Source organism: Melanaphis sacchari, unplaced genomic scaffold, assembly GCF_002803265.2.
Source record: "Melanaphis sacchari strain LSU unplaced genomic scaffold, SCAv2.0 Contig36_pilon_pilon, whole genome shotgun sequence".
In the NCBI taxonomy this organism is placed as follows: Eukaryota; Metazoa; Arthropoda; class Insecta; order Hemiptera; family Aphididae; genus Melanaphis; species Melanaphis sacchari.
Window position 1 is genome coordinate 829,073 of NW_020271232.1, and position 18,546 is coordinate 847,618.

The following is an 18,546-nucleotide window of genomic DNA, read 5'->3' on the forward strand; positions in this document are numbered from 1 at the left end:
CTGTAGGAACTTACATATGCCCGTGTAGGAACTAACATATGTAATTGTTTACCTGCTACTCTCGTGTAGGAACTTACTATTCCCCTATAATTATACTAAATAAATGGAGATAATTAATTAAATTAATGACTATAATAATTTAAACACATATATGTAATATACTCACTATTCTCTTATTTACCCTTGGAGTAATTAATAATATTATGTGTTGTTTATATTTTCATTTATACAGTGTAGATAAGTACATTTGTCGTTTAGGCATTTATAATGATAATAATAGGTAATAACTAAAAAAAAAATGTTCAATAATAGTTATTCCTGTTTACTATAGTAGACTTATACTTAAGTATTGTACTTAGTCTACTTAAGACATTTACAAAAGAATTTATCAACTAATATTTTGGAATGCTAAATATGTCTAGGAGTATTTTTACAATATCTATATTCTATGGATGCGATGCTATAAAATATGTGTTTTGGATATGAAATATAAAGTATAGTTATAGTTAATTTTTTACAATTACAATAATTCTCTTATAAAATATATTTAAAATCTAATTATACGTGAATCTGAATGTTTTGAAATGACAGAACGTAGCTATTATGAATGTATTATATCGAAATTGTGATGAGGGAAAGTTTTAATATGTACAATACCAGTGTAAATCTGCTGGTGCAATCGTCGAGAAAAGGGGCGGTGGCGGAAACCCTGTGGTGGCGGCCTGTTGCGTTTAGCGGTGTACTGGTGAACATATAGTATCGTAGTAACTCTGTTTTGTTGTCAGCTATATACGTACATATGTATATATAAATACGTGAGCTATGAGGAAGCTGTTTTATAGGGGGAGGGGGTTAAAACAAAAGGGAGACAACAAGTGGATCAAATCGTTTAAGCTAAAACCACCACCACCCTTCCTAACCTAACATCGTATAGGCAATATGTATATTATTTAAACGACCCTCGTTTTATTGTTCAACTCAGTCTTGTTTGTTATTTCTCATCTCGATGAAGTAATTTTAACGCGATTTGCTTTCGTATGGTAATACGCTATACTTGTGTCATGTTGCACAAAAAAATAAAAAAATAATTTTTTTTTACAGTGCATAGTGACTGATTACTGCAGAATTGTTTAACTGTATACAACAATAAGTGATAACATTTTATTTTTTTTAAACGCAGTTTTTACTCTTGATATGATAATAATGATCCTAATTTCCAAAATTTTTTTTTCTTTTTTTATCAATACTGACCAACTATAAAAACAATATTCAAAATGCGATATATTGATAAAATGATTAACATTGACATGAATTAATACATACGTATTATTTTATTTTTACTGTATCATATTTATTTAATAAGTATAATCTGTTTTATATTTTAGTGATCATAAAAAAAATATATGATTTCATTAGATTTGTTTCTTAACAACATACTAACTATAAAAAACCAGCGATTTTAATGGTATCTCGTGTACATTTCACATAGCGTACTATAGTGTTTTATTTTATAAAAATCATATTAATAAAATTTTTATGCAAGATTATTAATTATTGTCTTTAATAAATAAAAAATTTTTTTGAACTACTATAAAATAGATGATATAGTCAATGCAGCTTTCAAGTATAGACCAATTAATTATATTATTCAAAAATAAATTACATATTATTCTTCATTTACCTATCATATCAATTAAACGACATAGCTTTTGTATTTAAGTTGAATCCAGTTTAACCAGAATATAATATACTTAATATATAAACTATATATTGAATTTAAAACGTATTCCGTATCCGTCACCCGTTGTGTCACGACGACTTGTTTAATTTTTTTTTTCACAACTCTATTTAACAACAATTTGCATCTACAATATGCTTTAATATTTAAACACCGACAAAGAAATAAAATAAATTTAACATATCGTATATACATGCTTGTACCTGTAAGATAAATATTAAGGTAAAGTTTTTATATCCAAATAGTCTGAAGCATTGCATTATACATCTTTTTATTTATTCGTTCCAGTTCACAATATTTTAATTAATCTTATTATTTGTCGAGAAATTCTTAAACCCTGCCAATTCTCTCTGATATACACATATATAATACACATATACATTTTTCCGACTTGTTCGCCATAAAATAATTATCTGTCACCGGATAACAACATTTGTGAATAATTGTTACATCGGCAAAACCTTAAGTACATTTCCAATAAAATTATTCCAAACTGTTAAAATAAAATATTCTGATTCTACTTTCTATTCTATCCTCTATTGATGATAATGATAATAATATTATATATAAATACAAACGCCGTGGAATTTATTTTAATATTTGACTTTTGTTGTTTTACAGATCATTACCCAAGGACAATGATGCCGTCGCTAAACAAAAGAATAACAGGATAAAAAGCATCATGTGAGTGTTTAAATAAATATTTACTTTATTTTGCTTATTATTGCATATCAAACATAATGATTTAATAATTATTTTCGTATTTTTCCGAATTAATTTGGTACATTATTATTGGGTTTAACGCGTAAAACAATACAACCGGTTTCTTGTGAACCAAGACGATTGCCGTCTGACGGCGAAATGTATAGACCTTACTTAACACACATCTGTTGCACAACTGTATGACGACACATCATTCAAGGCGTTTTCTTTTAATTCATTTCAGCCCACTACACAGGCTATTAATAATAAAACGTTTAAATATTAATAAGCATTTACTTACTGTTAACGTGCTTCACATGCAGTATACAATTTTTAAACAATTAAAACCAATTAATTTTTACAATTATTTAAGAACAATATTGATTTCTTTAATCATGACATGTATTGATTATCGAACTACACAAAATATTTGGATTATAAAATTTTTACTTAAAATTATATGATTAAAATATGTATATACGTAAATTATACATTTGTGTTTTTTATAAACAGTTTTCACTCATCGTATAAGAGAAAGAAACAAAATACTTAATTATTGTAATTTGCAAGTAACTATACGATTAGGTAAATATTATATATAATTATGATAACCTATTGATGAATAAACTTTTTAAAAACTCTTCTCATTATATATTTAAACTCTATTTTAATTCGAAGAAAAAACCTAGCTTTTTTCTTCTGTACCTACGACTTTGTTTATTTTTATATTCTACCCCAATTGGTATCATTTTTTTCTCAGTTTTGTAAAATTTGTTGCCGGGAGACAAATGAGCCCTCCTCCAATCTTATACGTCATATGTGTATATAAATTAGGAATAATAACGACTGTCCATATAGACTACAGAACTTTATATATAACTTTATATAGGTACATATGATTTTTCCCAACCGTTGATACAAACGGTGCAGGTTCACAAAACTATCATCGTCGTTGTTTCTCATTAATGAACCACGCAACTACACTGGAGCAATGGTGTAGACGGCGAAAGAACGTCCTCGTAAGAAGGGTAGGTAGTGGTGGGATGAACTTCCGGCTAGTTTATGTACGTCACCTAAAAATAAACCGTCCTGCACCTTTTTTTTTATTTTTTAACATCTCAGCCACTTTTGTCCATATTATAATTTGTTTTTTAATTTGTCATATTTCGTTATTATCATTATCGTTATTTTTTTTTATTTTCTTGTATCGTCACACATAACATTTTTTTTTTTTTTGTTTTTTCTTAAAACCTAAAATATACAATTCCTGGACCGAAGCCACAAAGCGGTGGCAAGACGGTTATTTTCCACCCACGGCTTAACGACGACGTCCGCTAGTGGTAGAGAAAAAAAACAATCGCGGTCGCGAAATAAAGAGAGGAAGTGGTCCGCTATAGAGCTGTATAGTGAGCTGAACTATATGAGAGAATAATAATAATGTAAAAATTAGAAATGAAAAAACGCGTATTATTTTTGGCCGCTACAAAGGAAACGAGTCATGGTGTGTATGATACCACCACCGCCGCACAATCCCTTTGCCACCTCGTGCGTGGTCATCAACACTATCCCGCCGCTGCTCGTCGAGTTCTTCTCTCATTCAATAGGAGCGCACTCGCACTGTATACACTATCACAAACATACGCACATTTACTCACACACACTTACTGCACGTCTTCCGTCGTCCATTCATAAAAGCGTATTATATGATATTATACAAATATTATATTATTATTATATACATGTTAGGAATATATATATATATATATGATACACTATACATATAAACGTACACGCGTCGTATCATAGCTGCCGCATTTCCGTTGACAAAACAAAAAAAAAAAAATAGAAAAAAAATTCTTCACGCGTTATTATAATTATACGTTCACCCCCTCTCTTCGATTCTGCACAACGGTTCGAGCAGTATCGCCGCACTCGTTTGCTATGTATCATTAATGGTCCGTAAATACAAAGCGTTCCGCACTCGCCCTCTTATTAATTAAGAACGCAAGCACAGTGTATTATAAAGTACGGCGGTGTATTCGTTGTGTATAATATGTATATACCGACATTCTATTCGTTCTTCTTGTACAGGCGATGACCCAAAGGAGGGAAACGGAAAGAAAACACCGCGCCAACAGCTCTCTCTCTGTTATAGGTAGATTTTATAATTTACATAAGAGTGTGTGTGTGTACACATATACCGTAAAGCCGTTTGATTTATTTCACTATTTGTTTATTTATTTATATCTATATGTGCATTGTATATTTTATTCGCAAAACCGGATGTTGTCTCTGCATAAGGTATTCCGCGTCTACTTCTTCACTGTGTACAGAGACGCAGCTTTAATAATATAAGTTAAAACATATATATATATTTATATAAATATATATGTATCTTTTCGTATTAAATATTATGATATATGTAAGAAATTTATAAAAGCTTGATTTGATTTTTTTTCAATACTTCATTGCATTAAAAATAAATTTAAAGCTCTATTTATAATACAGTTTTTAATTTCTGGCCAATGATAGTTAAATTAGGGTACCTACTAAAATGTGTAACAGAAAGAATATATATTACTAAATAAGCATCTGTGACGTAAGAGCAAATTAAATCATAGATTTTGAGTGGAGCGATGAATGTATTAGTTTTAAAATAATGTTTTCTATTATTAATTTTTTTTTTTATCTGTAAAAAAAATTCAAAATTCAACTTTAAGAGTAATATTTGTTTTGTAGCAAATCAAATATATTTGGTATTTTTTTGACTCGAAACTAAAAATTTTTCTTTATTTTTCAAAATAATTAAAAAAACAAAAATTTTCGAAATTAATTAATTTTATTTGTAAGTAAAAATGCTTGAACATTTAATATAAGATTCCTCTTATAATTATAATTTATTAGTAATACATAGTCACATTTTTATAATTCTAGTGTTTTTACTATAAATTAATTATATATAGTTTAAAATAAAACAACATATAATTTTTTTGAGAGACCAATGTTCAAATTTTAATAACAATAGGTACCTCTACCTATACATACAAGTAAAATAACGATTTTCGTTATTTTTTGTAACTCAAAAAATATAAGTTATAGTAGTTTGAAACATTGCATTATTACCTAAATTATTAATTTCTATACACAATAAAATTCTCAAAATATTCGTACAAATTTAAAGTTATTTTTGTTTATTGGTTTTTGAAGTATTCGGCAAAAAAAATACTATACAAGTATATTATATTTTAAAATTGTTTGTCTTCATAATAACAAATTTATAGTAAAAAAAAAAAAATGATATTTCTTGAAAAGTTAATAATTTATCCTTTGGTAAATGATTTAATATGGTGAAATAAACAATCAACTCACTAAAATGACATTAAATTATTAATTTAATAATTAAAAATAAATTAATCAATATTATTATGTTCTAGTTTGATGATATATGTTATATTGCTATATAAAGTAAATAAAGTAAAAATATAATAATTAGTCAGTAATTCTGGACATCAGTAAACTCTCTATGACAAGTAGATGCCTAATTGATTAACTCTAAACATTATTATGCATAGCATAATATCATTTGATTATTTAATTGAGTAATGACCTATGTTATATGATTATTTTTATACATTTAAACACATCAAATACTTATATCTTATACTATAGCTTCTGCTCTCAAATCAAACAAGTAAACAGTTATAAATAAATGTATGTTATATTTTTTGTAAAAATCACATAAATAAAGAATAATTAAAAATAATCATTTTTTAATAAATTAGTTGAATAGTTAAATATTTTATGTACTATATAAATACTATACAGTAATATTAAAATACCTTCATATGAAATTAAATTACACATGTACTTAACTTTAAGAACACTTATCATAAAAAACAATTCACAGATAACAGTAGGTACTAAATATTATATAATCAATTCTTTGTTTTTTTTTTTATATATACACAAGCTCACAGTTTTTTAGGTAGGTTATCACTTACAAGTAATTACTAATCATATATAATTTCTTTTATATTCACAGCATTGGATTTTTCCAAGTCCACACATAGATACCTACACAATAATAAATTAAAGTCAAGTGCAGCCACGCGACTACCTATATGTATAATATTAAAATTATTCGTCTTAGTTATATTCTTATATCTTATGAGTTATGACTTATGAACAATTCTTAACTTTTAAATGTTATAGACATTTACGTCAGCTATAGATATTAGGTAGGTAGGTAATAAGATATTACTAATAACTAAATAGTACACATACATAGTGCTCACACAAATACAATTCGTCGTCAGTATATATAATAATAATAATAATAATGTATAAATATAAATACATTTTCGTAATTAGATTATACATGAATGATGAGTTTGAATTTATTATGGACGTTGTAAATTGCATATGGGAGATCAGAAATGGCTTTAGTGACAAAATCCGATAAATTAGATGAATATAATACTTATATATATTCGTATATATATTATTTATACAAACATTATTATGTTGAAATCACAGCATAAGATGAATGGTTAGAAAAACAACGCAATTTGTTTACTGTACCCAAGCAAAAGTTTTTAATTACGTTATACTGAAAAAGACTGTATAGTGACAGCGGCGGGTGAAATTGGGTCCTTTTTGCTTTTATCTTTATAACCCTCTGTACACTTCGTACACTTCACCGCTTGTCGACTTGCTTCTCGCTCTTTCTGCGTTTCTTACTCTCATCACATTGTTTATGGTCGGTTCGTTGAACAAGAAAGGTTTTGAAAATCTACTTAAGTCTTAAACTATCTTGAAAAATAGCGTTACGAATTTAATCGATAAAACTTATAAATATATATTTTAAATTAAACCCGACAAAATTATAATGTCGATATAATCAATTCTATGAACCTATTTCATTATTTAGTTCTTTAGATTCCGTTATAATTTGAAATATTCTCAGTTGTTAATCTTTTAAATTGACATTCAAAACTAAATTAATATGTAAAACAAAAAGGAAGTAACTTATTAAAGCAACACCGAGAAATTAAGTTAATCATGAATTAATTTACTTCTTATTATATGCAAATATCACGAACGATTAATTAAGTAATGTAAAGCAAGATGAATAATATGATGATTCTAACTAAATTAAAAATCAGGAAATATAGCAAAATGTAAATCTGTGGTGTTAAACCCGAACTTCAATAATTATTTTCATATCAAAACGTTAATATTATTTAGTCGCCTATAAATAATTATTCAAGAAACAATATTTTCTTGAACTAGTAAGATTTACAAATATTTATAGTTCCTATAACTTTAAGTATGTTATATAACATATATTTTAATATGCCTACATATGTGTATATTATACAGTGTGTGTTTAGGTCCATCGTAATAAGTTGATTTTTTAATATTTTTTTAATATTTTTTATTTTTTAGTCGTCAATAATTTATATGCGTTTGACGTTATAACATTATTATGCTAAGTTCACCGAAGGTTCGAAAAATAAGTAAATTAAGTATACATCTACTTTTTATACTGCACGTATTTTATTATATTCGTTGACATCATAATATCTTTGGAAATCGAATAGATGGAAGAGTAGACAACAAAGGGATAACACAATAATTAAAAAATAAAAAGTTACAAAAACAAAATAAATATAAAAACACACAACGAGAACAACCATACATGAAATTCACTTTGTGCTCATTTGCTGTTTTGGATTAATTATTACATTTTTAATGAATCTTCCCTCTCACTAAGTGCTCATTCACGCAACAACGCAATGATTCACAATTTAATATAAATTATTTGCATTTGTATTACACATATTACATATATTATTAAAAACAATATTGTATACATCTGAAAAAGAAAACATTATGTTTTGTGGGTACATAATATATTTTTTATACTATAATATTTTTAAATTCTCCACATAATTCAATATTATACTGTGTATTATAGTGTAATATACATCCTCGACGATAGTAATTACAATAATATAATGAATGTCCTTCAATCCTCGTATTTCTTCGAGATCTTAATAATAATAATAATAATAATAGTAATGAAAAATAAAAAAAACAATAAGTTCATGCAAAGGGGCGGTGGACACACATACACGTGGGTGCACACGTGGCTTGGTGCTACTTCCGTGGTTACTGCGACTGCTACTCCAACGACGGGGTTCACGTGCCGTTCTTTTATTTTTTTTTCACCACCGCTCCGGCCACTTAAAAAAACACAGTCAATAACATGGTATTGTACGCTCGATTATAGGCTGAAAAGAGGACAAGGAGTGTATACATAATTTTATTGGAATAGGAAGGGGACAATTAAATAAAATCTGAATAAAACAGCCGAGTGGTGTGGGAACATAAAAATCACCTATCCGAATGATTTCCAGTGAAAGCCTTCGTATATATATATATATATTTCAACGCTACTAATTGGGAACTGTAGATTGCGTGCAGCGACGTATTAAAATAAGTAATTTCGTGCTCGTTATTAGGCAAAGAACAAGGCGTAGGTACCTACTCTTGGAAAAATAGATTATTATAATATGGAAACGGGGAAGCGCACACGTATAGCGTCGTCGTTATTGTTTTCAACCGTCTTACTATCGTCGAAAGACGAGCGCGACACTAATTGCCGTAATGAACTTCTGTTTAAAAGTCTTAAAATGTTACGGTTTTCGACGCCCACGCGACCATTCACTGCCGTCCAAGAATTCTTGTTCGTTATTACTTCTATTCGTTCCTTTCTGAAAAATCACAATCGGTTTTTTCCCCCCGCATTTCACGTTAAATCCATCGCCTTCGTCGACCGTGTTCAAATCTGGCAACATTTCCGAAAATCCAATGCATACCGTCTTTTACAAAATACGTGCATTCATTTTGGGATTAGATTATACTTCTAGAAATACCCACTTGACCTTCTTTCGTATTATAGTAAAAACATAATATGAGATCATTGTTTGAAATGTATAATTTATTTTAGTATTTATTGTTTTTTAGCAGTATAATATATTTGATCTTATATTATAACATAAAAATACGGAAATATTATTAATTCTTTCCAATGCTGTATGCTTCGTTTTCATCTTAAAAACCTTGGATTTGTTGTTTTTATCAACTATTCGATTCTTCTATTACAACTAAATATACAAATTGTTATTATTTTAATGAGTACCTGAACCAGCTATGACGAAAAAAATGTTGTTTGAACTACAAAAACGTAAACGGTGTTTAGTTGTTTCATAATTTTTTATAACTAATTTGAATAAGATATTGTTTTAATATATTATGGTGTTGTGAAGGACATTACTAATTAAATTGATCATCATAAAAAATTAGTGTACTTGTACTACCCTACCTATATATAATTTATTTTTCATGTTCTTCATTTTTTTTTTTTTTTTTTTTTTTATTATTTAGGTTTAACAGAAATGTTTTCAAACACCAACGATCATAAACAAAATTTGACACAAGATTATCTAATTATCTATTCGAGTTTAAGACTTTTACTTTCAAGGTAATTATTTCCAAATATTTTGCATGTTCCAATATTATTGTCATAAAATTAATCTATTTTACAATGATAAATATATTATTATACTAAAGTATATTATGAGAATTTCATAATTTTCATTTAAATTCTACTTTTTTTATTGATAATACTTCATATTTTTCTAAATACGGGGGATATGTTATACAAAAATTAAAATATAATAACAGTAACTTATATAGTTATAACCATCTCGATGTAATCTATATTTCATATAGTAATGAATTAATTATAATATTGTTTAACAACAAATTTGAGAGTAATTATATAATATATACCATTAAATAAATCCTGGATCAAATTATTATTTATAATTTATATTTTTCAAATCAAATTAATTAGTAATTAATAAATTATAATTTTTTAAATGTATTTACTATAGTCATTAAACTTTAAAGTAATAATATAAATATAGTAAGTAGGTATACTTAAACCTGTAATAAAATTAGAAAGGAACTAATTTTATCATAAAAATAATAGACGTATGATAATAAATTCTGTTGTCTTCTTAAAAGTGTTGTGTAATTTTAAAACTTTAAAAATAGATTTATAATAGTCATAATTTATATATAAAAGCAATGTTTTAAAATTATAAATCAAAAATAGGAAATAATTTCCTTATGATAAAAATATTTTCTATAAATTTAATAAGGTGAGCATAAATACCATATAAGTATACTAATACGCATATTGTTTCATACTTAATTATGTATGTAAATAAAGGTATATCGTAGATATATAATTTGTGCGTTTGTCTTTCTACGTGTAGAAGGACAAAGATACACAAAAGGGTGTATAGCATGTATGTATTCCAGGGATAATCGTCAATATTTCCTGTTCTACAGCTACCTGACCAATATTTTGGTGGGGTAGGGTTCAATAGGGGGATGCAAGGGAAAGGTTATCGGGTATTATATACCGTTGTCGTGCGGTTTATCGCGCGTTCGCGCTTCGTTCGCTCATTCGTGTATTGTATGTGTATATAATATATATAGTACTAACATGACGACGCCCCGAGCGTTTTGTGTGTAGTATACCCCTCTCCATAACCCGTTTCCCCTTAAAATCTCTCTACCGCCCTGGTATTCGATATCTCGTTTGCTCTCAGGCAAGGAGAGGATAAGAAGAAAGGACACGGGTGGGCGTGTTTCCCATTGCGCTGGTCCACAATTGTAACCCACCGACTTCACCGCCACCCCACGCATCATTCTACTTACTTCGACTTTGGCTGTATACTCGAGCTTACAAGGGGGCACGTGATTTCAAAAGACCCCCCCTCGTCCGTTTTTAGAATACGATCGATAAAGCAAGTTGTCGTTGTCGTCGTCCTTTTATTTTCGACACTGTTTCATTCTCTCTTGTCCTTCGTCCGTAGTGGCCAGAACCATCGGTTAGTTTGGGTATTGCTTTTTAGATTTGTTTTAGATTCTCTGCCACTGTTGTTACTGTTTGTGTCTTTTTCCTTATATTTTCCTTTTGTATATATATACTTCACACATACATACATATAATACTATGTATATATATGTACACACAAAAAAGAACTTTGGTGAAAAAGTTGAGGAAAATATGAGGAAATGTATACTGTATTATATGTGAGTGGGTGGTGACGAGGGATATAGAGAGAGACACAAGTCGAATGGTTGTCTGTTTCGGAGGGGGTCAGTGGAGGTGGTTATCAATAACGCCCCGTCCCGAGGGTACGGCCAGCAAAGCGATCGTTATTTCCCCAAAGGCCACATCTTATGTACGTTCATATTATATATAGTCCAAAACCCTTTCTTGACCTACCAGCTCAGGTCGATACGCACGACCAGGCGCTCAATGTTCATATACTTTTGTACTTAAATTATACATCATACTAGAAGTTTCTTATAAAAATAACTATCACTGTAGATTCTATGTATAAATACAAATTGCAGTTTATATATTAAAATATATGCTCTCATAATTATATGATACTTATAATTTATTTTTATTCAATAATAATATTATTATTACAAATTAATTATATGGAAACGACAAATTTAGTTTTTATTGCATTCATTTTTTTAACTTTATATCGCTTTTGATATTTCGGGATGTAGATATTTTAGGTTTTGCATTTAATCTGTAAAGCGCGCAAAACAAACAAACGTCACGAGCCAACCAATTCAGTATGGCAGCTGTACAAAGTAATAACAAGGACCGCCGTTTATATATTGTGAAAGCGACTCATTTAATCATATTTCATAAATAATAATAATAATAATAATAATAATAGTAATAATAATAACCACATAGCGGTGGAGAGTTTAGAAGAACACTGCGCGGGGGAGAGAAAAAATTATAATAATAAATTTGAGCCGCAGTGGACTAGTTTTCTGCCAAACCGTTACCGTCGCCGGTTCCTCCGCCAAAACCTAGGAAAAATGTATTTATTTTTCCACAGTTCAATTTTTTTTAACTTGTTTATTTTTAATTGGTGCTCGAGTCTTACAACTACTTTTACCGTCTTCTTGATAATTGTACCCTAGACAGATAAATAAAACAAATAAATAACTGATGAAATCGGATACTGCAGTATATGTTATATAACATGCTATATGTTTGTACTCGTATTCCTTGCAATTTTTTATAACTACAAATACCAGAACTTTGAATTGACCCATAAACTATTTGTTTACATTAAAGTAACCAGTATTTTTTGTAATTGAAACTTTAATTTTTGATAAGATTTAAAGATATAATTATATGTTGGTCTATCTATTATACTTAATATTTAATAAAGAAACAACTGAACAAAATCAAATTGATATAACAAAAAAAATTAAAACCAATTTTCGTTAATTGGAACTTTGTTACATGCGCTTTACTTTTATACTTAATTACAAATAAATCTAAGCAATTATACATAAACATTACAATTTAAGACCTTTTTTCAGATTATAGTTATTATAACTGCTTATCCATTTATAATTTATTTTAAAATACCTAAACATTATATTCATAGTTTAACTTGAATATTTTTAACTCAAGTTTAAAAAGAAAATATTTATCCAAATTTGGTACTATGACAGTTTACTATAGGTAAGGAAAAATGGGATACAAACTACTCGTGATAATATAAGGAAAGAAAAAACTTTTACTTTGATATTTATTTACATTTGATCGATTATTTGGGTATATTATAGTTATAATAGTTTTAAATTGTCAATAATAATTTTTTTTTTTTAATTGTTAGCAATTTTAATTAATGATTTAATCTAAATGAAAAATATAAATATTATAATACAAATACTGTACCTATAACTGTTGCTGAAATTGTCAGCGTTGCGTTCACATCTCGTAACAAAAAAAAAAATATTTTGCCTCAGTCAATCAGTAGAAATACAAATGTAAGATGATGTGGAGAGCTGAAAATATGTATTGCCATTGCCCATTAGTATAGGTATAAGCGTTAATTTGCCAATCAATTAATTCTGTACTTAATTGACAAAATTTTACTTAAGCGAAATCGATGTAATGTCCAAATTTATTATTATGTTTACCATTTCAATATTATAGTTATAAGTATTGTATTTAATATTTCTAAGAACATTTTTAATCTCAAGTGATGAAAAATGATTACGATAAGTGTATAAATTCGTATTGAAAATTATCAACATTACCGACTGTCGTTATGAAATTACCAACTCCTGAAAATCATATTATTTAGAAAAGGTTATGTTAGATAGGCTAGTAAGTTTTTATTTTCCTAATTGAACCTTTTTTCTTTACCGAACACAAGGCTTTAACTTATGAGTTTACGTATACTTTCTTCTGATATTTTAATGATATATATAACTTATTCTTTATATTATATCGAGCGTAATCAATAAATTATATTATAATTTAATAACAATATATATTACTTAATATTATATAGATTTGGTTTTGTGCTCATAAATGTCGACGTCTGTTAAAGTTAAATATAATTTACTGTAAAAAAATAAATTAAAATTTATTTTAAATTTTCTATAATTGTCATGTTAATTATCCTATGCATATTTACAATATTACCAAAAAAAAAAAACTTTAGTTAAAGAGGGCAACCATCCTATTTATTTTATTCAACATTCTTAGCAATTAAGAGGTACAATTTTTTTATTTTTTTCATTATATAGGTATATTATTAATTCGAGTTCTTATTTTCTTTTTTGAATAATAATCAAATTTATATAAATAGCGTATATAAATTATTATAAAACAATAAGTACCTATAAGTATTGAAATATTGAGATATACAAATATAAGCAGAATATAGTACGTACTACATAATGATTGGTATAAATATATCTATATTCTTACAATTTTAGTTATATATGCTATATATTATATTGTATATATGTATATTGTATGACATTCGGTTGGTTAAATCCGGAAAATCCACCAGTGATAGTTTATCCCAATAAATAATTCATACAATTTCTTCCTTTAAGTTGTATATGTACACGTGCGAGATAAACATCACATGATGTTAATATATAGTATAATATAAGATTTAACGATATGTCGTGTGCGGAATGCGTCGACAAATTTGCTAGCCAACAATTATATTGCCTATATGTAGGTATAATAAGTATATTAAATATTAATAAATCTTTAGCCAAACATATTTTTCTTATCTGCAGGAACTATTTTTTCTGGAATATTTTTTTTTTTATCGTGATGGCAATTATGTAATGTATTCTATAATGAACATCTTGTCTTTTGTTTATGAATTCAATGACGCTAATCATAAACAGAGACATTTTGAGAAACAAACACATTTTTTTCTTACCAATTACATGATAATGATGATAATAATGATATCAATAAAATTTTTTTTTACAAAAGAACTTACTTCATATTTATCTATTAACCATTAAGATAATGTTATAGCGTAGGTATAATATGTGTATATACCGCGGCATACACAACTGTTTATAGATGCGTATTTAAATACTCGATGAATTGTAACATAACGAAATTATTGATCATATCCTTTTTTAGTATTAATAATTACAATAATTATAATAATGAATTATATGTTTCATTTTACAAATACAATTTTAGCTTATGAATTGAAATTATATTTGAGTTTTGATATATTACTTGATTGAAAAATGATGTAGTGATAAAAATAAATATCTATATAATTCTAAAAAATTATGAAACTATTTTAAATATTCACGCGTTGTAATAAAATATAAGAGCTATCTTAAAATCATTATCGGATGTGAATGACAGTGTTGGTTAAATGAACGACAGGCAATAAGGATTTGATTAAACACATGTATACATGTTTTGTAGAAAGTACATTAATGAGTATTACATAATAGGTATAAAAACAGTTGATGATTGCAGATCGTGGAACAACAACAGTGATATGTTTGTAAATAGGTGCGCGCGTTAAATGCAAATTGTATTATATATGTTATAGTGACATGCGTAGATGTATACGATAAAAATTGAGTTTAAGGTAGAAAGTATACATGCGTAGGTATAGAAGTGGTCTCACACGCACACGCACGCAGTTAAATACGCGTATCAACATCGAATATTTAGATTTTAGTGTATAACAACAAAATATTATAATAATAGAAGACGTTTTAGAAAAAGTTTGTATGTACTGGATCTGTGTCATATACAACTATACAATTATACAAGTGTTCAAAAAGTATAATCGGGTAACAAAATAATTATAACTATAATGCCCAAAGAATGTCAGAAATAAATAGGTATACACTATTTCAGAAAAATAAAGTATTAAACAACAAACTTATACCCTTGTATACTTTTAGGTTTTTAAGATAGGTGTAATAATTTTAATTTTGGTCAATTATAGTATGGTTTATTGACTTTGTAAAGTTATATAATTATTAGAAATTTGATAATCATATTCATTTTTATGTCGTAAAAACGTAATATATCATAATAATGCAGGTGCATAATCGTGTGATAGATACATTCCGATAATCCAATTTAATCGTTTTACAAAAAATTTGTAACTTTTTCGTAGACATATTGTGTATAATTTGTTGATCGTGGTTTTGTATTATAACGTAAAAAATGCAATCAACTTATGAATGTCATATATGTAACAGATAATAAGTACAAATACGTAAATCATGCAATAAAGTTGTTCATTACGAGATCTTGGTTTTTTTTGGTCGGGCCGAGGGCGCTCAAGTGATTGACCCTTAAAATAATAAGTTAAAAAAAAGTAATCTTATCGAAATGCGATGCGTTTTTTGACACTATAACGGAATTATTAAGACTTGTAATGTGCAAAATATAATATTATACACACAGTGGACGTGACGACACAATCCAGCGGTATAATTACACGGTAGGAGCTATAGCCGTGACGGCAACAGCAGCAGTAATAACATTAGTAATAGTAGTAGTAGTAGTAGTAATAGTAATAGAAGAAGTAGTAGTAGTAGTAGTAGTAGTAGTAGTAGTAATAGTACTAGTGGTAGTAATATTAGTAGTAGTGGTAGTAGTGGTAGTGGTGGTAGTAGTAGGAGGCCGGGCCGGACCGTCGTCGCCGTCGCCCGTAACAATGGCCGGGGCGCATGCCTGCAAACCGTCTCGGCGGCGGTTCTTTGTTTTCCAACCTTTTGATTCGCCCGAGACAAAAGGTGTGGGCCACCCCACCGCACCGCGCGCGACACACCGCGCCTTCTGCGCGGCGGAGACATGCGGCGTACGTACGGAAAATCGCCACCACCGGCCACCACGGCGGCGCCCGAAACATCCGTCACACACACACACACACACACACATTAACAAGCGCGCGCGCGCCCAGCACCACTAAACCCCATCATCGGCGGCGGCGGCGGCAACAGCAGCACCCGCAACCGACCGAACGTCCACCCGCCCGCCGCCAACCGCCCTCCGACGGCCGCGACGACTACGACGACGACGACGACGACGCCGCCGCCGCGAGAAGGCGAACTGTTCAGTCAGTCAGTCAGTCGGTGTACGTCGCGCGTTTACGGTGTGCTCAAACGTATTACGCGCACCAATACGTCCACCGCGATCGCTCGCTCGCCGGCTCGTCCGAAATTTTACACACCTCTCTCTCTCTCTCTCGCTCGTTCCTCTGTAATTCCCACTCTCGTAATTCGACGGCCGGTCCACGTTTAATCGCTCTCTCTCTCTCTCTCTCTCTTTGTATACATCTATCCGTCGGGCTACACGCGCTTCCGTCAGCCGCCCACGCGCTGACGACACTTTTCGGGTCCTCCCCAAAATCGCGGGTTTTCGCTGAAAATTTTTTTCCCGGTTCAAACGATTTTCGTCGTCACGCGTTACACGATGACCGCTCGCTGTCGATGAACTGTTTTCGATTTTTTTTTTTTTTTTTCTGACAATTCATTTTCATTTTCCAATGGCTCTGCCGACCGGTGTCGTCTGTTCCGTTCACAATAGTTATTCCGGTAAGTGGTTCACTCGTTCCAATACGCTTTCGTATGTATATATATTATATGGTACAATTTTAGCAATATATTATAATACTGTACGGACTCCGAGACGGTGGTAACCGGGGTGAGTGTTTTACATGTCAACCAACATTTTTGATAACGTCGAAATCATAATATGGTATGGTAATGGTCGATGGTATAACATCGCGATTACGACTTACCGTCATAAATTTATCATTTTAAATTTCAGTTCGTCAAAGTCACATTACACCTTATTTATATCCAAAAATTTTTTCGTGTATTATATTCTATTTTATCGTGCTTTAACTACTTTTTTTTTTTTTTGAGTTGAGGTTTTCGTTAAATATGAGGTTGAATTTGAATAGATTTTTTTGTCATTAAAAACATAATTACAACATAGTTTTATAATATTAGTCTCACATTTGATTCTTGACGTTAATGGGCCAATATTCAAATCGAACCTAGTACTATACGCTCTTGCAATAACAATTTAAAAATTCGTTATTACAACGAATAATTGTGAAATAATATTCATAAAAATACCTACTTTTTCAAATTACTAACATAATTTTAATTGGCAAACTAATTACATGTATATACTTAAATACCCGTGAAAAAAATAGAAATTATATCAATACATAAAAAAAAACAACAACAATTAAATTATATACGTATGTATTATGTATCATGTATTCTTATTATATTATATTACTTTTTAGTATATTGAAAAATAAATCCAACTGTTTATTTAATTTGTCAATTAATTAATGTATTATTCAGGTTCACATGAACATTAACAATAATAATAATCGCTTTACTAAGGTCGCTTCTTATTTAGAAAAAAATCTAACTTTTTATCACCACTATTATAATATTTTATATACATTAATTTTTATCATTTCCGTTAACACATTTTGGTAACCCAATCAGTTGTATGAATAATAATTTGTATTTTAACAATATATAATATATACCTAATTATAAAAACATAACAAGTAACAACGACACCATATGACAGCTAGTATACAATCATATATTATTTAATATATTGTTTATATTACTATATTTTG

The 18,546-nt window shown here is 28.9% G+C and overlaps 1 protein-coding gene across 4 annotated transcripts in view; it reads left to right on the plus strand.

Annotated features, from left to right (window-relative positions):
* The window catches only part of LOC112596926 (GATA zinc finger domain-containing protein 10-like), a 152,944-nt gene that overhangs the window by 78,655 nt on the left and 55,743 nt on the right, over positions 1–18,546 (plus strand). For 2 of the 4 annotated variants that reach the window (XM_025342800.1, XM_025342802.1), the window contains one exon: positions 2,360–2,422. Coding sequence is in view for 1 of the 4 variants with exons in the window: in XM_025342799.1 (XP_025198584.1) it covers positions 9,904–9,989 (86 nt within the window). In the remaining 3 variants the exon portion in view is untranslated. Of the gene's footprint in view, positions 1–2,359; positions 2,423–9,892; positions 9,990–17,014; positions 17,471–18,546 lie in introns of those variants that run through there. The other 2 variants (XM_025342799.1, XM_025342801.1) reach the window with 2 other exon arrangements.